Genomic DNA, 24,207 nt, shown 5'->3' with positions numbered 1-24,207 from the left:
TGATTCATGTCACTTAGATTGATGGCTGAGATGGGTTAGAAAGGGAAAGTATGAACCTTCAATGAATGTTGGAGGACTTGGGAGATATTAGTGAAAGGGATAGAGGCTGGTGTACTGTATGGCATGAACGCATAGGAAAAGAAGTAGAAAAGAATAATAATAAAAACATTTACTAGATGTCAGCTGTCGTTTTAAGTGCTTTCCATGTATTAATTTTCTCAATTATCATAATAACACCAAAAGGTAGGTGGTGTCATTCTTGTTTTATAAATGAGGAAAGTGAGGTACAGAAAACTAGAGTAACTTAGCTCAGGATCATCATACACTTACTAAGTGGTGGGGCTGGGATTTGAAAGCAGGCAATCTGTCTCAAGAACACATGCATTTAACAGTGACACTATTCTACCCTCGCTCTTACAGCCATTTGAAATCCTACAAATGGTCTAGAAATAGTGATGGAAAGTAGGAGGGTTCCTGTTTTGCCTTCCTCTAATTTATAGTGAATGAAAGAATAAATAGCTTCTTTTCAAGATGGACTCAAGAGATGTTTCATCTAAGGCTAGTGGGTAGAGGAGTTTTTGAAAAGGTTGCATGGCTCAGGGGAGTTACTTAAAATGGGCTAGGGGCTCTGGGAGGATGGTCAGCTGTTAAGTGATGGGGAGAGAGCAGGGAGCAAGAAGAGGATACGTTAGAGGTTAGATGACCTGGCAGGCTTGCAGTTGTGCTAGTGGCTAAGGAAGACAGGGATTGGAGGCCAGTCAGTGGGTCTGAATGTTGCTGGCAGGTGTAGGTTAGGGCTCTAGGTGGTGTCAGAGACCTGGGGATAGAAGGAGACTGAGCTTCCCCTGTCTTCATGAAATAGACTCCATTCACTGTCTTATTATTATTAACCTTAGTTTAGAAAGCCGGAGCCTGTTCTTACGTCCCACTTATGTAACTGCTTGTTGACACCAGTTTCCATAATCTTTTCTAGTTCACTTTTTGACATTGTCTTGGTTCTGCTTGTTGTCTTTCTTTTTGCTGATCCAAGCATATTTATGTAGGTTGGTCTTTGGCTCGCTGATGTGATAATTAAGGGAATTTGGGTCTTCCTGCATTGCTCACAGTTTAATACCTTTCAACTCAGAGACTTCTTCAAAAGTATTTTTGCTTCTGCTTTTTCTGTTCTTATTTGCTTCCACATAGATCTGTCCAGATGGTCTAATTTAAGGATGTAGAACTCTCTTATTTGGGAATTGGAGGAAAGGGAGCTGTAGAGTAGATAGGACTTTTGAGCAATTGGGCTGAATGTTATAAAAAAAAAAAACAAATTTCTGCATATTATTTAAAGGCCTTGTCTGAGAGACATTATGGCATAGTGGGAATCAGTTGGGATCATTTCGATGTGTGTTTGAATCTCAGTTCTCCACTTATTAATGATATAATTATTTTAACTCTGTTCACTTATATGTAAAAAGCATTAAGTATTATCTCTTAAAGTTGTTGTTGGGATTAGAAAGAACATAGGAAAGTTCTAGTGTAATGTTTGGCATGCAGTAGTGTTCATTAAATAGTAGCCATTGTAATTGTCATAATCTAGTTCTCTCTGGTTATTGCCTGAATTTCATCTTAGCTATGCCTGTTGTGGTCTCTGAAATTTTTCTGTTTACTTTGCAGCCCCTGCAATGTTACTATTTCATGCCCTCCTATATTTTGTGTTTTCAACCCAGAATATTAAACTCACTGGGCATACATTCCCTGTTTCACTGGTACATCTTTCCAATTTGATTAAATGCAGAAGGGTGGTGGACAGTCAGTGTATTTAGCTGTCTCTCTTGTCTCGTGTACATGCTTCAGATAGATTGCTCACCACACAACTAACGTGGTAGAACTGTATGCGCCCTTTGTGATTACTTGGTAGGAAGTCATCCAGCACTTTGAAGTATATGCTGCCCTTGGAGGTGGAAATAGATTTTTTTCCCTACTTGCCTGAATATCTCTTGCAACTCTTACCCTTTCACATTTCCTGATTTACCTCACATGAGCAGAGAGATTCCCACTTGGTAGTGTAGTTTTTTTTACCCTATTTTTATAGGCCACGTTCTTTTATTCACTGAACTGGTTTTGATTCTCTTTTTGCTCTGTCATTTTTTCCCCCCCTTACTGCCTGTTTGGATTTCAATCTGTCTAGAAATTCTAAAACTTGAGAGTGGTGAGTCCTTTTACTTTGCTTTCTAGCAGATGGTCTGAATTTCACTGATAGTGAATGTGAACCACCAGGACATGATAAAGTATATGTAATTCACGCCCATTTAGTCGCTAGGACAACCATTCTTGAAGTGAAGATACTTGGAGAATACTTGTGTGTGTATCTATTTGGGAGTCTGCCTGCAGAATGTAGTATAAATAGTAGAAATCAAAGAAATATGTTCTAAAACATACCAGTATTAATTATAATCACTATTCTTTATCTTTACAGGGATTCGTAGAACTGACTATATTTCCCACAGTTGCAAACTTGAATAGAATCAAGTTGAACAGCAAACAGTGTAGAATATACCGAGTAAGGATCAATGATTTAGAAGCTGCTTTTATATATAATGATCCAACCTTGGAAGTTTGTCACAATGAATCAAAACAGTAAGTTACACACTTTAAAAGTCGATATTTTAAATTTTAATTTAATTTAATTTTTTTTATTGAAGTGTAGTCGATTTACAACATTGTATCAATATCTGGTGTACAGCATAATGTCTCAGTCATACATGCATGCACATATATTCCTTTTCATACTCTTTTTCGCTGTAGGTTATTACAAGATGTTGAATATAGTTCCCTGTGCTACACAGAAGAAACTTCTTGCTTATCTATTTCATATGTAGTAGTTAGTATCTGCAAATCTTGAACTCCCATTTGTCCCTTCCCACCCCCATTCCCCCCGGTAACCATAAGTTTGTTATCTATGTCTGTGAGTCTGTTTCTGTTTTGTAAATAAGTTCATTTCTGTCTTTTTTATTAAGATTCCACATATAAGTGATATCATATGGTATTTTTCTTTCTCTTTCTGGCTTACTTAGAATGATGATCTCTAGGTTCATCCATGTTGCAGCAAATGGTATTTTATTCTTTTTTATGGCTGGGTAATATTCCATCGTATAAATATACCACATCTTCTTTATCCAGTCATCTGTCAGTGGACATTTAGGTTGTTTCCTTGTCTTGGCTATTGTAAATAGTCCTGCTATGAACATTGGGGTGCATGTATCTTTTTACATTAGAATTCCCTCTGGATATGTGCCCAGGAGTGGGATTGCTGGATCATGTAGTAAGTATGCTTTTAGTTTTTTAAGGCATCTCCATACTGTTTTCTGTAATGGCTGCACCAAACTACATTCCCACCAACAGAGTATAAGGGTTCCTTTTTCTCTACAACCTCTCTAGCATATACCATTTATGGACTTTTTAATGATGGCCATTCTGATTGGTGTGAGATGATAGCTCATTATAGTTATGGTTTGCATTCCTCTGATAATTAGTGATATTGAGCATTTTTTTTCCATGTGCTTATTGGCCATTTGTATGTCTTCATAGGAGAATTGCTTCTTTAGGTCTTTTGCCCATTTTTGGATTGGGTTGTTTGTTTTTTTTGTTACTACTTTGTATGAGCTGTTTATATATTTTGGAAATTAAGCCCTTATCAGTTGCATCATTTGCAAATATTTTTTACCATTTCATAGGTTGTCTTTTGTTTATAGTTTCCTTTGCCTGTGCAAAAGTGTATGAGTTTAATAAGGTCCCATTTGTTTATTTTTGCTTTTATTTCTATTGCCTGGGGAGAGTGTCTTAGGAGAACATGGCTAAAATTTACGTTAGAGAATGTTTAGCCTGTGTTTTCTTCTAGGAGTTTTATAGTGTCTTGTCTTATGTTTAAGTCCAAAAGTTGATATTTCTGACAGTTTTTTTTTTAATGATTAGATTAATTCTTTTCAACAGATTTCTCTTAGATTATTATTAGACTCACTTACCCAATTTCTTTCCAAATTATAATTCTGTTGCTTTTACCACTTCTTACATTTGGTTCAAGCAATTTTACTAGCTCTGCCCAACATAAGTTACTAAGTTTCCTTTCTTCAGACTGCAGTTTTTAAGAAGTGCTATGAGAGAACGTTAAATTTTCTTAGCCATTTTTCTTTTAATGTTTTAAAAATAGTATTTTCTTCACAGAGATTAATGTGATCTTCAGTGAGTTATGTAGTACTGTAATCTGTAGACCAGAAACTGTTTTAAAATAGTCTATAAAATATTTGACAACTTTAGAATATTTCAAAGTATTATCTGAAATATCTGATTCCTTCACCTTAAATATTGCCTCTCTTGGGGCTACTTCCGGTTTTTATCAGTAAACATATATTTTTGTGATCAGTTTTATGTTCTACATTTTTCATTTAAATACTTTGTTTTCACTTTTCCATGTATAATGATAGGCTTCATTTTTTTATCATTTTTAGTGGCAGGTAGTATTCCGTTTACTCAGTATGCTGTGGTTTGCATGATTATTTTTCAGATTCTTTTTTTTTTTTTCTTTCAGTGATTTCCTTAGGAAAATGGGATTCTCATTTTTCTTATGGCTCTTCTAGTATTTTACTTGATTGTGCCCTGGTAAGATTTGTACTGATTTAAATACTGTCAACTTTGTTTGAAGGCACTTGTTTTTTCAAAGCTTCGATAGCATTGAATTATATCATGTCTGTGATTCCCAGTTTTTTGGGGTAGAATGCCCCAAACTAAACTCTTTTCTTCATAAACTGTAAACTCTTTTTAGTCAAGATGATATTTTAACTAGTCTAAATCTGTAATATTTGCCTTAAGGCAGCAGGTCTCAAAGTGTGATTCACAGACAGGTATCATCAGCATCACCTGGGACTTGTTAGAAATGCAAATTTCCAAGCATTACCCTAGACCTGCTGGTTCAGAAACTGGGGATAGTTTGCAGTTTGTGTTTAACTAGCCTGCCAGGTAATTCTGATACAAGCTAAAGCTTGAGAAGGAACCACTCCTCTTTTAAGGGATTGGGATAGTTGAGAAAGGAGGCTTATCTGTAGGCATATTTATCATCCCAATAACTATTGATTTAGAATTTTTCAAACTCGGAGAAAAGAAAGGGATGTTAGAAAAATTCAGGGAATCTCTGAGTTGCTCCTGTGACTTCCCATTCTATAAAGATGAGCTGTTGAAAATACATGCTTTTATAGCCATACTTGTAGAATTGACATAAAAAGACTTATTACAAAATCATCTGCATCTTCTTCTTCCCCCCAAAAACAATCGTCTGGCTTTGGAGCAGTAAGTAGGTACCACTAAGGGATGAGAAAGGCATGGGTAAAAGGGCAAGTAGGAGCTACTGCCTTGTTAAAAGTCCAAAATAGCTACTCTGTTGAGCCTAGAACTCTGCATTGATGCCAGAGTAAGAAGCTTCTCCATCTGCCAGTCACAAAACACAGCGTTTGCACAGCTGCTTTTTACCTGTTGTTGATGCTCAGGTCTCAAAGAAGATAATCTATGACATTGCAGTGACAGAAACAGTGGACTCCAGATCCATTGAGGAAGCAAGCTTTACTTTGCTATGTTAATTTTGAGATGATGATAGCCCCTAAAATTTTTCTTTAGTGATAAGGAAGATACCGCATCACTTTTTGTATTATAAAGAAAGGAAAGGAAGTCATAAAGGAGAATCTTTTCAAAGATTAGGTTAGAAAATTGGGAAAGTTAGAATGTATTTAAAATTTTCTTTTTAGCTGGTATCAGAGCTCTGTTAGCCATGGTCACTTATTAAATACTCATGACAACCTGTGATGTTCTTCCTGGCTCTAGAATCTTGATACCTTTTTTTTTTTTATTACTTCCAAAGAGAGATGACATTAGTTGTTTTTGCTGATGTTTGTGTATTCTCTGACTTGTTCAGAAAAGAATTTGAGATTGGTTTTAGAATTTTATTGTATAACAGTTTTTTAAAGTAGTTAATCAAATTAGCATGAAGGGTGAAAAAGTATAGGGTGGTATCACACTATTAAGTTACTGCACAATTATTAGAGGAGAACTGTAGGTTTGGTTTTGATATTTCTGGTTGTCATACAAAGGGGCAATCACTGTTGTACGTGTATTAGGTTCATAAGATACGAGAAAGAAACTACCAGTTACTCAGAAAAAAATACTGCTTAGCAGTTAGATGTGAAAAGTATCTCCTGTTAATGATATTGTTTATTTTTAAAGATAACTTTGGGAAAGGCAGATAGTTAAGGTCTTTAGCATGTCCCTAATACTTCTGTTACATCTCTTGTTTCGAAAGTAACTTTTTTTTAATGAACCAGTACAATTTCCACTAAAGCTGAAACAGAAATTAAATATAAAAGATTTGAAATTGAAAATTAAACTTAAAACTCAGTGGTAAAATTTGATCTTGAATACGTATAAGAATGTGCTAACGTTCAAAGAAGTAATATGCTACTTCATCACATTTTCTTCTTATTTGTTAAGGTGCCAGGCACTTCTGTTTTTAATGGAAAGAGTGTGCTTACCTTGGTTAAGATTCAGCACCTTTGAACTGCAGGGGGAATGTAAGGAGGGGAAACATTCAGATAAGGGGCCAAAAGGCGTTTCTACCTATTTTATCCCACTAATGTTAGCTGAGTTGTTAAGTTACCTGTACTAGCAATTAAAAAGCCTGTTTGTTATGTAACATCTGTAAGGCTTCTCTGCCTTTCTCTGTGTCTGTCTCTCTCTCTCTCTCTCTCTCTCTCTCTCTCTCTCTCTCTCCTCTCTCTGCCTCTCTCTCTCCCTCCCTCCCTCTCTGGCTTATTGTCTGTCAGTAAAATAATTTAAAAGCATTTTTTTTCTTTACCAATAAAATAATTGAAGCACTTGAAGTTTTTCCAAATATATTTTCTGTTTGAGTCTTACATGTTGTAGGTATAGTTTGCCTCCATGGGAGCTGTGGTTCTTTGGTAGTTTTTTAAGTTTGTTTTTGTCCTTCCTTCCTTCCTTCCTTCCTTCCTTCCTTCCTTCCTTCCTTCCTTTCTCTTTCTCCACATTTCTCTCTTCTTAGAATAAAATAAATGTAGACTTTGCCAGAGAAACTGTTTCTGTGCATAGATAGCCTACAGTGGCCGAGATTTCTCTTTCCCATCCAAGTACTAACCAGGCCTGACCCTGCTTAGCTTCCAAGATCAGACGAGATCGGGCGCGTTCGGGGTGGTATGGCCGTAGACGAGATTTCTCTTTCCTCTTTGTTTCTTTCCCTTCCTTTGATAGGCTTTGCTACTTTGAGAAGACCTTTTTATTTTACTTGAAAAGTCTCCAGTTTCAGGAATTAGTTTCATTCCTGTCTTCTGTCTTCATTCCCACTAAGGAGTGGCAGTAGAAATGAAGCTAACTTAAGATATAAATGAAATAACTGTTGAGTGATTGGAGCAATTTTTAGAGTGACTAGAATTGATTTTTTTTTAGTTACTTTTTAAAAAAAAAAGATTTTCTAGGGCCTGTATTTAATACAGACTTACATAGAGATTTTAAATGTTATTATTTTACTAATGTCATGTGGTAGAAGTGGTTAATTCCCTTATTGGTTATGGTTAAGTAAAATGGATAGTTTTATAGTTTAACTCAGCCACAATGCCTCATGCCAGTTGTTTTAGTAGTATTGCTTGGAATTAAGTTGTCATAATTGGAAGAACGTTGGGGTTGATTTAGTCAAAACTTCAACAGGAATTTTTCCTTTACTATTCTACCTTCTACTTTAATGCTTCCAGCTCTAGAGAGCTCACTATATTTTAAAGCACCCTTTTCATTATTTCTAAGTGCTAGAAAGTTTTTTTTAACTACATTGAGTTACAGTCTGTTTTGCTATGATGTTCACAGACTTACCCTAATTAAAAATTGTTTTCCTCTTAAGTTTTCTCTTTTCCAGTCTGTACCATCTCACTACTCTCAACCATTCCTCATTTAAAACTCTTCCCAAATTTGTTAACCATTCTCTTTGCCCTTCTCTGAATACTCTCTAGCATTGTGTTTTCTTAAATGTGGTAACCCTAGGACTAGATAGAGTTCTTACTTGGGTTTCTTATAATCACACATGCTTAGCAGTAGAGCCATTTTGTTCTTACCTATAGTCAGTATTTCTAGTGGCTTGAAATTCATTAGCCTTTCACAAATAGTTACTTTTAAGTAGTTGATTCAAGTTTGAGCTTATAATTAGTGAAATCCCCTAGGCTTTTTCATAGAAAAACTTGTTAAGGAAGGGCTTTCTCTAAGCAACCTTATTATTTCATGGTAATGGTATATCAAATGTTATTTTGATTACTTTTAAAAAGTAATTTTTATTAATTTTGAAATTCCATTTCTGTAAAATAGATTTTTCTGTTGGCTTTTATTTATTTTATTCTGTATGTAAACTATCAAAACTAAAGAAAGAATGAATGTTGACAAAGATAACAAGTAAGAATTCTCAAGCACTGCTAATAGAAATGTAAATTGAGGTTGAATGTATACAAACTCTATGATTGGCATTCTCACTCCTAGGTATATACAGAAAAGTATAAAAATGTTCACAGCAGCATTTGTAATAGTCAGGATTATAAACTATCTGAAAACCCATCAATAATAGAATAGTAGATTGTGGTATATTTTCACACTATTAGAATTCTACAGGTAATGAGACTGAGTGACCAATAGCTAGATGCATTATTAGCACGGATGAATTTCACAAACTTAACATTGAATAAAAGAAGTCAGACATGAAAGAACATGTATTAAGTTGTTAATCTATCCCATGAGATGTCAGAATAATGCGTTACCCTTGGTCATGGGAAGCAGGGCTAGGTTAGTGATTACAAGAGGGCTTCTGGGAGGCTGGTAAAGTTCTGTTCTTGCTCTGCATGCTGGTTACTTGGGTTTTATGAAAATTCATCAAGCTGTATGCATAGAGTATATGTACTTTTCTGATGTACATGTGCTTTCATGAATATTTTTTTAAATGGAGAAAAAGTTTATGAGTAACTGAATGTTAAGTTTTGCAAAATCTGTGCCTATAGTTTTAAGAAGCACATATTCCTTATTTGACAAAGAATTAACAGATTATTTTATTTAATACGAATGTTTATAATAGGATTTTGGAGAAAATTCTTTTGATTACCTTGATTTACTAGTTTTTCAATATCCCCTACAACATTACTCATCTTTAAGCTTTGTTCCCTTAAAGAGGACTGGGGATTGGCATAGTGGTGGTTATAGGGCAAGGGCGCATTAATATTTGGAGTCATTGTTATTCTGAAAATTGAAAACACTATAATCTTGCCTTGTAATTTTTGGCTTTTATGAAGTTATTATGAAAGGAAACACATTTGATTTGTTTTATGAAAGGAAACACTGAAATCCAAACCATGAGAAGGTTGTTCCTCATAACTGACTTTCCAGTAGATTCCATTTATAATGACTCACCATTTTATTTGGACCACTTTACCTTTTCTCAGGAAATGAGGAGATTAAGTGAGAATGATTTCCCATAAAAAAAAAAAACTGAATGATTTAATGTCTAATGTTTAAATTTGGCTTTTTGTGTAATGATGATTTTTACATTTTTGAATTTCACAGATAACTGGGGGAAATTATAAGTTCTTTAGTTATTTTTCAGATTTCATTCTTGTGAAATTTTATTGAAAAGAAATTGCATCCTACAGATGTACAAAGTAGTCTTTAAAATTAGATAGTATGTTAACTAAGTGCTGGCAAGGATACAGAGCAACGGGCATCTCTTATAATGCTCGTGGAAAAGCAGAATGATATAGCTATTCTTGAAAATAGTTTTAGCAGATTCTTATAAAGCTAAATTTACATTTACTATATGACTCAACAGTCCTATTCTTGAGTCTTTGTACTACAGAAATGAAAATTAAATTCACATAAAAACTGATGCACAGTTGTTTATAGCAGCTTTATTTGTGATAGCCAAAAACTGGAAACAGCCCAGATGTCTTTGAGTAGATGAATGAATAAATAATAAACAATGTATGGTATAGTCCATACAATGGGATACTATTAGTGTAAAAGGAACAAATTATTGATACATGTTACCCTTTAGATGAATTTTAAAGACATACTAGGTGAGATAAGCCAGCCTCAAAAGGTTGCATTCTGTATGATTCCGTTTATTTGACGTGATGCATAGCATAAGGGACTTTGTGGGATGATGGAACTGTCCCATATCCTGATTGTGGTAGTGTTGACACATGTGTTAAAATTGATAGATTTATATAACAAAGGAAAAATTTTACTTTTACTGTATGCTAGTTAAAAAAAAAAAGGTAGTATGTTACCTTTTTTTTTATTGTGGTCCTGGAGTTTTTATACCTTTTATTTTACGTATCGGAAAAAAGAAAATGTTGAAATTATTGAGAAGGCTGCCTAACTACTTCAGAACTTTGTGTTTTGTAGTTGTTAAAGGCCACAGTTAATATTATATTCTCCTAGTTAGAGAGATGGAGGTGGGGGAGGAATGGCTTCTATCCTGTTGAAAGTATGTAAATTTAATGTTTTATTTAATAACTTTTCCTATTTTATTTTCCCTATAATCTTCTGTAGAGTATATGAAACTTGTGTTTTAATAGGTTAAAAATGTATTAAGCTAGTGAAATGTCACTAAGTTTGTGGATTCGTCTAATGGCAAGATGATAGACACAAAGGTGCACAACAAGAATATGGCTCATGGTGGTTTGTCTCTTCTTATTTTCTCACTCTTGCCATTCTTCACCTTTCTTTTTTCTCCCATTTCTTCCATATTCCTTTAACTGATTTCAGTGGGGAAATGTAATACACGTGTGTGTGTAAATATACGTATATAAGTCATTTTTATGGTCTATCATTAGAAAATCAGATGAGAACAATGTTTTCATATTTCCATAAGGCTTCTGTGTATTTCATCCAGTGGGAAATAAAGCCAAGTAACTATTGAACAAATATTTTTTATGTCCCTTGGCATTAAGGGGATATAACAGTGAACCACCCAAAAGTTCCCTTCTTCCTTAAGCTTACATTGTCATGCACTGGGAGCAGTACTATAGTTTGAGGAATTGATTCCCATCCTGACTTGTTTGAAACATTTTAATTTCTATCAGATTATAAAGTTTGTTGAATCCATTCAAATTTTTGCCAGATTAATAACAATTATGTCTTCAGTTCTACATATATTCTTTACATTTGTATCAGGAAAGTGTAGTGGCTTTGGCATTCCAAAATTAATGATGGATGTAATAATCTTAATCACATAGCATTGATGTGTAGACTATATATGCTATTACATTTATAGTTTAATAGTTTTTGTCTTGGGAAATAGAGCAACTGTTACTTGGCTAAAAAGCATTCCTATGAATTAGTTAAGATGATACAATGCTCAACAGCAAATGATGCCAAGTATTTAAGAAAATGTTTGGTGAAATATATGGCTTATTATTAAAATTGACTCTCTTTTTTTTTTCCAGGAGAAATCTCAATTATTTTTCCAATGCTTATGCAGCTGCGGTTAGCGCTGTGGATCCTGATGCAGGGAATGGAGAACTTTGCATTAAGGTCCCGTCAGAGTTATGGAAACATGTTGATGGTAAAATAATAAGAATATGTTGACTGTACAACAAAATCATGTTGTATTCAGCAACTAGAAACTTTTCATGAAAATTAATGATGTCAGAATTTTAAGTTAATCAGTTGAAATATACAGAAGTTGGAGGCTCTTTTTTTTCTTAAGGATAGCTGGCTAACAGGAAAATAGCAATCAAGGGCTATGTTGGTTTTAACATGAAAGTTATTTTGAGAAATTAGATGAATGGAGCAATTTGATTTGAGAACCCATACAATATTAAATCAGTTTAGAATTATAGCATTTTATAATAGGAAGGATCCTAAAAAGTCATCTGATTTAATTCCTTCCTTTTACAGAAGAGTGATCTGAGGTTTAAAGAGAGTAAGTGACCTGCTGAATGTTATTAGTAGTGGAGCCAAGGCTAGGACATAGGGTTCCTGACACTTTTACTGTCTTGTTATTGCTAAACCTTTATTTTCTTGTATAAAGTTACAACCATTATAATTATTATATATAACCTTCTGCTTACCTGTTTTTAGCCTTAAAAAATTAACATAAGGAAGTAGAAGACTGTTTTCTTTTTGCTTGTTGCTTTTTATGGATAGTTTGTGTGTGTGTGCTGGGGGTAGGGGATTATTTGGGAGGCAAGTTGCCTAGTTTAGGGGACAGGCATGAAATGTCATCATGCATGTTAGGGATTGAAGAAAGTCCATATGGTTGTAATGCCTTGGGGGAAATTTAAAAAAAAAATCTTTTAATCTTATGAAAGCAACACATATTATGTAGAAATGAAACATAATAAATAATGCTATGTTATGTAAATTCTTGGGTGGGCCTTCCTACCTACCTCCCCCCTACTCCTTCTCCTCCTCAAAATCATAACTAGGGTTAACAGTCTGAGGGGAAGTGTAATAATAGAACAGACTTGAAAAGTAAGTTTTGAATTGAGTCTGGAAGGCCTTATGTGTCCTCTGTGGTAGTTTTGGACCGTTTTCTTCAGGCAGAAATGCTGAGAGGAGGATATGGCATGATCTCTACTTTGGGAGGACATAGCTAGCAATGACTAGAATTGAGTGGAGATAAGGACACCCGTGGAAGCAGACTGTTGAGTCTATGGTCTATCACACATGATATACATGACACAGGCGAAGAGATGATAAAAGCCAAAACTAGGTTAAGTAGTGTGGGTTTTCATGTAAACTGAGCCTTTGATTCCTGTTTATGTTCAGTGTAAGTCTTTGCCTGTATTATATCCACCACTGTTACCTAATTATTTATTTAAATGTCAATGTATGTATATATTTGTTTGTTGCAGAATTAAAGGTCCTAAAGATACACATCAATTTTTCTTTGGATCAACCAAAAGGAGGTCTTCATTTTGTGGTACCAAGTGTAGAGGGAAGTATGGCAGAAAGAGGTGCTCATGTTTTCTCTTGTGGGTATCAAAATTCCACAAGGTAGATTACTAATTCTTATGTATTTCACTTGGTTTCATTTTTCTGTTGCATTTTTTTCCTGTGTATATGCAATATATGTATTTAGTACAAAATGAGAAATATAAGCTTGATCTCAACTCTTTAGTAACTTCTTCTGAATCTTGTTCCATTAATCATTCCTCCTCAGTCCTATATGTTCCCTCCTTCTCTTTTAATTCTGCTTTTCTAAAATCATCTTAGTTCTTTTATTTTTAAAAATTTTTTATTGAAGTAATGCAACATACAGAAAATTGCATGAATTGTAAATAGAAAACTCAATACATTTTCACAAATGAACAAACTCATGTAGTTCATGCTCACATGAAGAAAGAGAACATTAACATTACCAGCATCGCAGAGTCACCCCTCCTCCCTCTTCCATTCACTATTCCCCACCTGATATCCTCCTGCCCCAGGGTAACCACCATCCTAATTTCTAAAATACTATAGATTAACTACACCTATTTTTGAACTTTATTAAATGAAATCGTATGCATTATACTCTTCCTATCTGGCTTTTTTGTTCAACACTGGTAATTATTGTTGTACGTATTATAGTTCATTCTCATAGCTCTACAGTTTACAGCATGTTATAGAAACATTATTTTACGTGTACCCTCCTCAGATTATTAACTCCTCCAAGCCAAAGATGCTGTCTTACACTTCTTTGTGTTCCAGTACCAAGTACAGAACCTGGCACATAGTAAAACCTGACCTGAATAGAAATTTTATGTGTGGCTTTACCAGCACTATTTGAACTTATGAATGCATCAGATACTCCAGAAAAGCAGTTTCCTAACTTACGGAATAGATTATGAGTATTGTATTTTTTTAAACTATTGTGAACATTTTTAGTTTCCAGAAATGAATGCTACATAAAAACTGACTGTGAATATATAAGTAAAATTATTTTTCATTTAAAAATTGGAAACTAAGAATTTACCTCTTTTCAGGGTTTAAACTGGAGGTACCACATGATGTTTTCTTAATACTGCTGAATAATATTTGGAAACAGGGCTCTGTCTTTAATCACATTCTTTCTGGTTACTCAGTAAAAAGCATCAGTAGGCAAATAGCTGAAGTTTCTTTTTGTACATATTCTATAAATGTTAAAATAACTTATATGTGGGGGAAACAATGTTAGGTTACACTTTGAACATATTTTTCATACTGTTGATCTTTTTTCTAGATTTTGGTTCCCATGTGTTGATTCATACTCTGAATTATGCACATGGAAATTAGAATTTACAGTAGATGCTGCAATGGTGGCTGTTTCCAATGGAGATTTGGTGGAGACAGTGTATACACATGATATGAGGAAGAAGACCTTCCATTACATGCTTACCATTCCAACAGCTGCGTCAAATATCTCCTTGGCCATTGGACCTTTTGAAATACTTGTAGATCCATATATGCATGAGGTAAGCCGTAGCTTCTTGCTCCTTTCACTCCCACCGGTTTACTCTTAATAAGGTGGATATTAATGAAATACTAAATTTTTCTTAATTCTTCCTTCGACTATCAAGAATATCACTAGAGAGAAAAGGTTTCCTGAAATATTTAATGATATGAATTCCTTTTAAAATGTCATACTAAAATTTCATATCTTTTTCATCAGAGGGCTTAGTGTTCCAAAAGAGCTGCAGGCATGCCTTCACTAGAGTATATAGGTTTATTTCTATAACTAATTATGTTAACAGAGTTAACCTGAGTTTATGAATGTTATAATCCCATCTCCAGAACCTGGAATACTGGAATTTCAAAATTTAAGAACCAGATTTAGTGTCACTTCTGCATGTACAGGAGGAAAGAGAAAAGGTTGAGTCAGGGTTAGAATTTTGGTCAACAAACTTATGAAAGTTTCCTCTGCTTTCCTCCCATCTTGTATCGCCACATATTCTGTGTCAGTTGATAAGCCTAGTAGTGCTTTTAGGCCTCCCCAAGCATGACACTTCTGGTGTTTACAAAGTGATTCATTGGTTATTGACCATCCTCTCTTCCATAAATATTTAAAGTAATGTTTGAATGAATCTCTTTTCATTTACTCTTGTCCTTTATGTTTTCAAGTTTAGTTTCGTTTCGTTTTGTTTTAAATATAAGGCTTGTGTTATGACCATGTATGTCTCAACAGCACTTCTTCCAAGTTGTATGAGCAAAAATTGAGGGCAGCCAGGTTTAGAAAGTCAGTGTAGCTCCTCAGTCTGCCCTTATATTTTCTTCCCTGAAATTCACAAGATTTATAAAATCACTCATGGAAAATATTCAAGATATTTTATGAATGGTTTGCTTTTGGTGTCTTGACAATGACTCTTTGAAGTGTATTCACTGGTAAGATTGGTGGTAAATTTTATCATCTTTGGTAATTGATCAACTTTAAAATCGACAGTTGGTTAGTACCTACTTTGTATTTTGGAAGAATTTTTATTTTCTCACTCTGAGCCATTGGATGGGAGAAAAGTAAATGACAGTCAAGAAGTATTGTTCTTGAATACTTAAGCCTATAACTTGGTCTTTCTGCCTGAAATAAATGGTGTTTACTGCATTATCAGTAGATTTGCTGTCATGTAGGTTTGTCTATAAGTGATTCTTTTTCCTTCTTTCTTTTTTCTTTGTTTTTGTTTTTGTTTTTGATGAATAGTATTTTATTTTTTGTTTGTGTACCAAGAGGAGTGCTCACCCTGATGCAGTTTGGACCCTGACCATTAATAACACATAGATGCTCCTTGTTCACTTATGGTAGTCTCTACTCTGTTCTTTCATAATGCTGTTAGAAAAATAATTTTTATCATGCATTAGAAACTTTCCTTGCCTCCACAGGCTTGCAGTAATCAAAACTCTTTAGCAGGGTGTTCAAGAGCTTCTAGAATTTGACCCTAATATTCCTTTCTAGCTTTCTCCCCATTACTTTCCTATTTATGTTTGTTACATTGAATATAGTTTACTTAGATTTTTTTCTGACCAAATCATGTTTTTTCCTGTCTTTGACTCTGTTTGGGATATCTTCTTTTCCTCTTCTTACCTATTAAGCTTTTGTCCAATTCAAAAAGAGTAGCTCAGAATCAGTCTTCTTCATGAAACCTTACTGGGTCATTCTAGTCAGAGTAATCTGTCCTTATCGATGTCATTCATTTGGCACAGAGTCATAGTGTGGAACATTGAGGCGGGATGTGATATTTGAGTGTTTGTCCAAGTGGGATGTAATGTGATAAGAAAGTCAGAATTATTTATTGCTGACATTTCTTATCTCCTAACTACCAAAAAGCTTCCCTGTAGCTTTTATATTGTTCTTTATATTTACTGAAGATAGTGTAATTGACATTAACTATTATCAAGATAGTACTATGATGTGCAACATTCACTACATTAGATATTGATAATCAAAGGTGGTTTTACAGTAAGCCATGGAAATCTAGATTGTTCTTGTTTTGTGTGCATATATACAAAAGAAACTTTAATTTGGAACCAAAGTTATATTTTCATTGGATCTAAGCATTTCAGAGACTTATAATTCATCATGAATTTAATTCTTCATTGCATTGATTATTTTATAAATATGGTCAGTAAAACTTATCACTGATTTCATACCAGTATTTTCTCTCAGTGCCATGCATTTGTTAAAAAAAAAAAAAGCAAGGGGAGAGATTTATATGCAGCTTCATTTATAATTGCAGTATTTAGGAAATTAAAAAGATTTAAGTTAACTCTTTTATTTAATGATCTGCTTTCCTGCTTTTTGTTTTTAGGTTACTCATTTTTGTTTGCCTCAACTTCTTCCATTGCTTAAACATACCACATCATATCTTCATGAAGTTTTTGAATTTTATGAAGAAATTCTTACGTGTCGATACCCATATTCCTGTTTTAAGACTGTATTCATTGATGAGGCTTATGTTGAAGTGGCTGCTTATGCTTCCATGAGCATTTTTAGGTTTGTATCTCTTCAAATTTGAAATGCCTAAATTAGGTTAATGATGTGAAAACAAGTTATTTATTTTGTGATCAGTTTTTAAGATGTGGTTTGAACTTTTCCCCTTCCATTTAGTTATGATTGGCTTTATAGAAAATCTGTTGTTTTTAAAATTTAAAAATGTAGAAAAGCACAAAGAAGAAAATTACAAAATGACTCAAAAGACTCATCTTTCTCCAGAATTAATTGATACTAATATTTTACATAGTTGTTTTAGTCTCTTTTCTCCTTATGCATTTAAACAAAATCATGCAAGTTACTATACGGATGTCTAGTTGGATTTTTGTCCTAGCACTATTTAAAAATTTACCGATACCATCAGAAATGTTTATGCCCAAAAAAAGAGAGAACTTTGTTTTCTTTTTTCTTGTATCTTCTTTACCTCCGTCCTTTCTTTCATTCCTTGAAAAGTTTACTTTTTTATTTTTATTTTTTATTGAAATATAGTCAGTTTATAAGTTGTGTTAATTTCCGTGAAATTTTCAAATTTAGAAGTTTTATGTCTCAGGGTCAGTCTTTTTTCCCTCCCCCAAGCCTGTTTTTTCATCTGTAAAATGAATGTAATAATACTGTTCCTACATTCTCCAGAGTTGTTAAAAGAGACAACAGGACAATATATTTGAAAGTAAATACTATAGCACAAAAAATTAATAGTATTATTAGGAAAAGATTTTTGAAATTAGAAGAGCCCTTTGTAAAAGGATTAGTCTCTGATTAATATATCAGTTTCTGATTGATGCTGCAACTCCTTACCCCCAAAAAAGGATATTTATATTTTTCATGAAAATCGGTGGGAAACATAGTTCTTGCTTTCAAGCAAAAGTTATTATGGTTATGGATTTTCAACTAAAATTTGAAAAGATCTGAAAGCTCTTGGGGAGAATATTCTGGTTTTTCTCTTTTATGTCTTAATTGAACTCCACTATTTTTAAAGTGTGATTATTTTATTTTGACTGAATAATTGTTTATTTCTTGGTTATAATTAGCCACCTCTTATTTTAAATTCGCAGCACAAATCTGTTACACAGTGCCATGATTATAGATGAAACACCTTTGACTAGAAGGTGTTTAGCTCAGTCCTTGGCCCAGCAGTTTTTCGGATGTTTCATATCCAGAATGTCTTGGTGAGTAATTTCAAAGTTTACAACTACTGAGAAGAATTAGGAAAGTTTATTTTTGTTTTCTTTTCCTGCAGTGTAAGCTGAAGTTTGTCCTAGCTGCAGATAATTAACTTAACAGACACTATTTCTCTGTATGTTTAAAGAAAAGTAATGAGTCTAAATTCTGTCCTAAATTTTTGGCCATGACCTCAACATATCAATATAGTTAATTCTGTAATTTGCAATAAGAATAAGGTAAGAATTTTGATAGCAACAATTTCTTAAAGATCTGAATAAGTATTGTAGATATAAGGACTTCAGTGTACAGAGAACTATGGTTAGAATACTAATGTCAATATTCAATGCAGTTGATAATGTTTAAGGTAAAATAATGGTCCTCTGCAGTAGTGATAATGATACAGATGTTTTCCTGTTAGTACCTACCTTTGAACTAATTTACTTGAAAGATGTGAGAAATAAAACACTTTTTATTTTGTTTTTGATTAAGTTGAGGTGAATTTGAAGAAATAGACAAAATTCCCTTCAGATTATTATTTATGATTATAATTTATAATTGTGACCATTCTGTGCTATATGTAATATGTGAATCTTGATTTCTTTTTCTTTCCTTCTGGAGGGGAAAGGGCAGAGTAAGACCTCTTTGTTTGTAATTTTCCTAAAATTACATAATTTCGTTAAAGAATAACGCATGGAATATGATGACAAAATGTTTGAATAAACGAATGAATAAATGGATAAACATACAAATGAATGAATGGTTTCATTGCCTTTCTTCTTAAGAAATTAAAAAATAATTAAGTAATTAAACTTTAGGTCTTTGGATCCCACTAATACTTACGCATGGAATTGGCAGTAATAGAATGTGTACTTTAGGAATTGAGCAGTATGGTCCTGGGTATGTGCACGTATTTTGTTAGAGGCAGACAGTATGGACAGAATTGGGCACGAGGGAACCAGTACTGCCAGAGCAAACCACAACCATAGGTACATTATACTTGAAATTAAGAGAATAAAGTGGTCTTACAGTTAAGCTCAAGCCAGATGTGAAGAAGGTATAATGAATGGACAAGAAGAACTCAGCCAGAGGAAGTGGGAAAAACAAGTGGTTTAATAACTTTCATTGTCTTTAAGAAGGAGAGAAGTACACACTACACTTGTTCTGTGTCCTCTTTGGCCTTATCTGAGGAATTTTTATTATTAAAATAATAAAATTATTTTTTATTTATATTAAAATATATAAATAATTTATTATTATTTGACTTTTTGCTTAGGTCTGATGAATGGGTGCTGAAAGGAATTTCAGGCTATATTTATGGCCTTTGGATGAAAAAAACTTTTGGTGTTAATGAATATCGCCATTGGATTAAAGAGGTAAATAAAGCAGCTGGATCCGTTATCCACTTGGAAGTCAATAGACATGGTAGTGTTCTCCTGATTTTCCAGTTGCATGTTTTTTATTTTTACTATTTATAAAATACTTACTGTCATTTGAAAGTTCCTAATTTTTTCCAGCAAAATGAGAATCACTTTGCAGAGAAAGACTAATGGTCTAGTTTCCATTGTCAGTGTTGGCCTCCAAAGACTTTTTTGCTAAGGACGAGAATATTCAAGTTCTTTACATCAACCTAGCCATTAGATATATTCCAGCTCCTCATGGTAGTCATTTTTAATGTGATTCTGTGCTTCCTAAATTTGTTTGGACTTAGCGCCTGGATTCTGGAGTCAGATTGCTTTTCATTCTGCTGCATACATTTACAGGCTTTATGATTTTGGCCAATCTTTCAAAGCCTCATCTGTATAAGGAGAGTAGTAGTAGCGTCTACACGTGGACAGGGATTGTGAGACATCATACATGTAATGTGCATGGTGCCTAGTACGTAGTAAGTACTTACTGTATGTTGGCTAGTCCTTCAGTGCATTTGTGTTCTCTATCATTTTCACATCTTTTTCCCATTTAGAGATTTGGCCAAAAAGAAAAAAAAATCAGGAAAATTTTGCCTAGCCCATTCTGTTTATATACATTTTAATCATATCATACTTCTACTCAGTTGGAAAAATTTCAGCCTTTAATATCCTCAATAAATAAATAGTCCCCTCCATCTTCCTTCTTTTTTCTTATTTTATATATTTTCATCATCCAAACCTAAACTCAAGCCAAAAGATAATTGTAAAAGATTTCAAACATTGAAAACTAAAAACGACTTTGTACATCTTGAACTGGAAGAGTCCATTTTTCATTTCAAAAACTTAATAAAGGGGGAAAAAATAACATATAGCACTACAGTGTGTCAAGCACTGTTATAAACATCTTATAAATATAAACTGTCTTATTCCTTCTAACTCCTTTGTTGTTATTTGCATTTTACAGATAAGGAAAGAGAGGTGGTTATTTGGCTAAAGTTACACAGGTAGTAAGTAGTAGAGCCAGGATTCAAACCTGGCTTTTAACCACTTCAGTATGGTTTTTGCCACTTCTCTGTACTGCTTATATAATATTTAAACTAGGCATGAATTTTCAGCACAGTTGTGGTGTCTTTTTTATCCACTTAAAGTTTTTTTTCAATTTGATCTGTGTCATATTAGAGAAAACTAGAGAAGTTTTATAATGATAGTTTCCTGGCATAATTTTATCCCTGTTTCTTTTCACTTGCTTACATCCTCCACCAGAAGCAAAATACGGAGAGGGAAGAAATAAACTTGGAGCACAGGTCAGAGAGTTTGGGAAGAACCATTAGGAAAACTTGCCAGGCTACTGGTGAGCCCTGAAGTCGCAAAGTAGAGAAGGCTTTTGGGCTCTTATCATTCAGCCAGCTGTGTATTCTGTTTTGTTTGTAAGAAAATAAACTACTCTCCAAATACATTTTATTCATTTTAAGAGATTTACATTCTGATTCCAGGAAATTAGAAATTACAGTTTGGTTCTAAAATTTGTTATGTAAAATAATTTTCACTAACTCTTATTTTTACATCTTTTTTAGGAGCTGGACAAAATAGTGGCTTATGAACTAAAAACTGGTGGAGTTTTACTACATCCCATATTTGGTGGAGGAAAAGAGAAGGATAAGTATGTTGATTGTTCAGATAGAATATTACAAACCCTGTTTTATGGAATTAGTCTTTTAGGATCACTTGTATGTGTGCGAGCCCACACAGGCCAAAGAAGTAGTAATAATAGTATGTAATAATACTGAGGCCACAAATGCTGGTAATATTCTCATTACTCCTTTCATTACTGTTTTTATTGCAAATGATGACTATAAATGGATTTAAACATTAAAAAAAAAGACTCAAAAATATGTTTTTTTCTTTTAATTTCCTAATGCTAACATATTGTCCTATTCTCATAAAAGTTTGAAAATAATAGAAACAAGTATTTTGCTTATGTACCACTGATTATTTTTTTAAGTCTAAGTAGATAGTTTCAGCATCAAGACATCCTACCTGTACCTGTTTATCTGAATGGTCACCTACCTAGATAATTATTTACTCTTTCCTTTTTTCCCTTTTTCCTTTTATTTCCCCCTCTCTCACTTTCTTTCTCTTTCCCTTTCTCGCTCTCTCTTTGTTTTTTAGCAGGTAACTGTAAAGGAGACAACCACTTACAACAAAATAATGGTGCTAGCAGGAATCCTTATTTGCTCTAGTGTCCGTGGATTCCCTAAGGGAATATGGATTGAATTGGATAGGAAATTTCTTCCATATTTTTACTAACCATTAACTGAAATTTTATACCTTTAATTATGAATGTAGGTAATAGTCAATGCTGTGACTTTGTCAGCAGTAGAAATCATAGATGTTTTCCTCTCACATTATAATTGTTAGCAGATACCTTGAAATATTTTTTGCACTCCATTACCTTAAAATTACTGCAGTAAACCACTGCTAGATCTTATTGAATGCTATATAAATGATAAACTAGCTCCTATATTGGTAGTATCATAGTTTTTAAAAAATACTTTGATAACTATATTTCAGTAATACTGATTTCCTGTGTATTTATTTTGTACATTATAAGCAGTTTTTCTCATGTCCGTAGGATTAACCAGACTACCCAAGTGTCTAGAAAGTACAACAAAGATTAAGAAACTTGAAGTTGTATAATCAGTAGTCTTTTGTGAAGCATGGTCACTGAGACAAGATTAAGTCAGTGGAAAGGCATAGGAATTTGAAGTTAGACAAACTTTTATAGTTACTAATTTTTGTGATCTAAGAAAATTGTATAACGTTTCTGAGTGTGTATGTATGTTTTAATGTATAAAACGATCCATCTTAATCAGGTTGGTTGCGAGGATTACTTGAGATAAAGCTTTATACATAGTATGCACTCACTCAAATGTTAGTTCTTTTCCTTTCTTCTCCTGACTGCCTGCTATGTGGCAGTTTCCTAGCATATAATTTGAGTGTGTTCCCATTGTGTTTCAATATTATTTACACTAAATGCTTTTACCTTGGTTCTGCCCATTTATTTAGTTCTTTTTGATGTTTGATTTTTAAAATTTGTACTGTAAAAGCAGTACATGAATGCATGCTCTTTGAAGAGATTCAAAAAAGGACAGTTTAGAAGCTTGTGGAGTAATAAGTAAAAGGTTCTTTTTAGCCCTCTTTTACCACCCCTCACTCCTACCAGTTCCTCTCCTTGGAGATAACCGTGGTTATAAATTTGGAATATTGTCTTCCAGACCTCCTTCTTTTTATTTTTTTGTCTTTATTTATGTGTATATGGCATTTATAAAATGTAATTTAATCATGCATATTACGGTGTACTTATCTTTTTAAAAAAATTAACCATATCTGTAAATTTTGGCAAGCATTCCATGTGACTGTACATGAATTTATTTTGTTCCATTTAAGCACTATATAGTATTTTATTAACCCTTGGAATTCATTTAACCTTTTTCATATTACTGTCTATAAGTTCATAAGCTCAGAAGTAGTAAGTGAAGTATAAAAGTAATTTTTTAAATATTAAATTAACAAATATTTTAAATTCCAATATTCCATGTGTTTTAAGGAAATATATAATGACAGTTCTTACACATTGATTTTGGGAGTATAATTTGGTACACTGTTTTTTGAAGGATAATTTGTTAGCACCAATCAAAATTCTAAAATGGGTAATTTTTAGATTCAGCGGTTCTACTAAGTATATTATCATATAGAAATTATACTTCTAGACATTTGCCATACAGAAATACTTGCAAAAGTATAAAAGGATAATCACTATCGCATTATTTGAAAGAGTAAAAAGTGTAAATATCTTAAATGTTCATGTATGTTGCATTTTCTGTTAACTGTACCTGTCTTTTAATTTACTGATGGTCTCTTTCATCATGTCAAGATTTAAAATTTTTACATGGTCTTCTCTTTATGTCTTCTGGACTTTGTATTTTTCCTTAAGAAGATTTTTCCTACCCCAAAATTAGGAAAAGAAAATTTTTTCCTTTTTTTTTTTCTTCTGGTACTTTTGTAACTATTTTTGTTTTAGATATATAATCCATCTTGAATGTTTTTTGTGCATGCTTTAACCTTGGGATATTGATTGGAATTGCATTGATTGTACAGATGAATTTAGAGAGTACTGAAATATTTATAATATTGCATCTTCCTACCTGGGAGCTTGGGATATGTTTCCATTTATTCAAGTTTTCCTTTATGTCGTTTCAGAAAACTTTATAATTTTCTTCCAGTTAAGTTTATTTTTAGATGTTTCCTAGTCTTTGTTGCTCTCATACTAAGGAAATTGCTAAGGTAGTCCCAAAAGGTTTTTGATTTATTGTTTTGATATAGCTATGAAATTTATTGTTGACTTAATTCAAATTTGTTATATTAAGCAAATCTGTTTATTTTTTTAGTCCAGCATCCCATCTACACTTTTCAATAAAGCATCCACATACACTGTCCTGGGAATACTACACTATGTTTCAGTGTAAGGCTCACCTTGTGATGAGATTGATTGAAAATAGGATCAGTATGGAATTTATGTTACAAGTAAGTACTAAAGTTAAGAACTTACTAATTGTAAAGAAAGATCTATTCTAT

General features: G+C 33.3%; 1 protein-coding gene and 1 pseudogene across 8 annotated transcripts in view; one reads left to right on the top strand and one right to left on the bottom strand.

The window, feature by feature from the left end:
* Positions 1-24,207, top strand: part of TAF2 (TATA-box binding protein associated factor 2) — an 87,803-nt gene that overhangs the window by 4,584 nt on the left and 59,012 nt on the right. For all 8 annotated transcript variants that reach the window (XM_072949652.1, XM_072949649.1, XM_072949655.1 and 5 more), the window contains exons 3-11: positions 2,459-2,619; positions 11,508-11,626; positions 12,921-13,062; positions 14,270-14,501; positions 16,824-17,008; positions 18,058-18,171; positions 19,440-19,539; positions 21,147-21,232; positions 24,021-24,156. In XM_072949652.1, the coding sequence (XP_072805753.1) occupies positions 2,459-2,619; positions 11,508-11,626; positions 12,921-13,062; positions 14,270-14,501; positions 16,824-17,008; positions 18,058-18,171; positions 19,440-19,539; positions 21,147-21,232; positions 24,021-24,156 (1,275 nt within the window). The remainder of the gene's footprint in view (positions 1-2,458; positions 2,620-11,507; positions 11,627-12,920; positions 13,063-14,269; positions 14,502-16,823; positions 17,009-18,057; positions 18,172-19,439; positions 19,540-21,146; positions 21,233-24,020; positions 24,157-24,207) is intronic.
* Positions 7,131-7,244, bottom strand: LOC116285638 (5S ribosomal RNA; annotated as a pseudogene).

The sequence above is a fragment of the Vicugna pacos genome, chromosome 25, assembly GCF_048564905.1.
Source record: "Vicugna pacos chromosome 25, VicPac4, whole genome shotgun sequence".
Classification (NCBI taxonomy): Eukaryota; Metazoa; Chordata; class Mammalia; order Artiodactyla; family Camelidae; genus Vicugna; species Vicugna pacos.
This window is presented reverse-complemented; position numbering and strand designations above follow the sequence as displayed.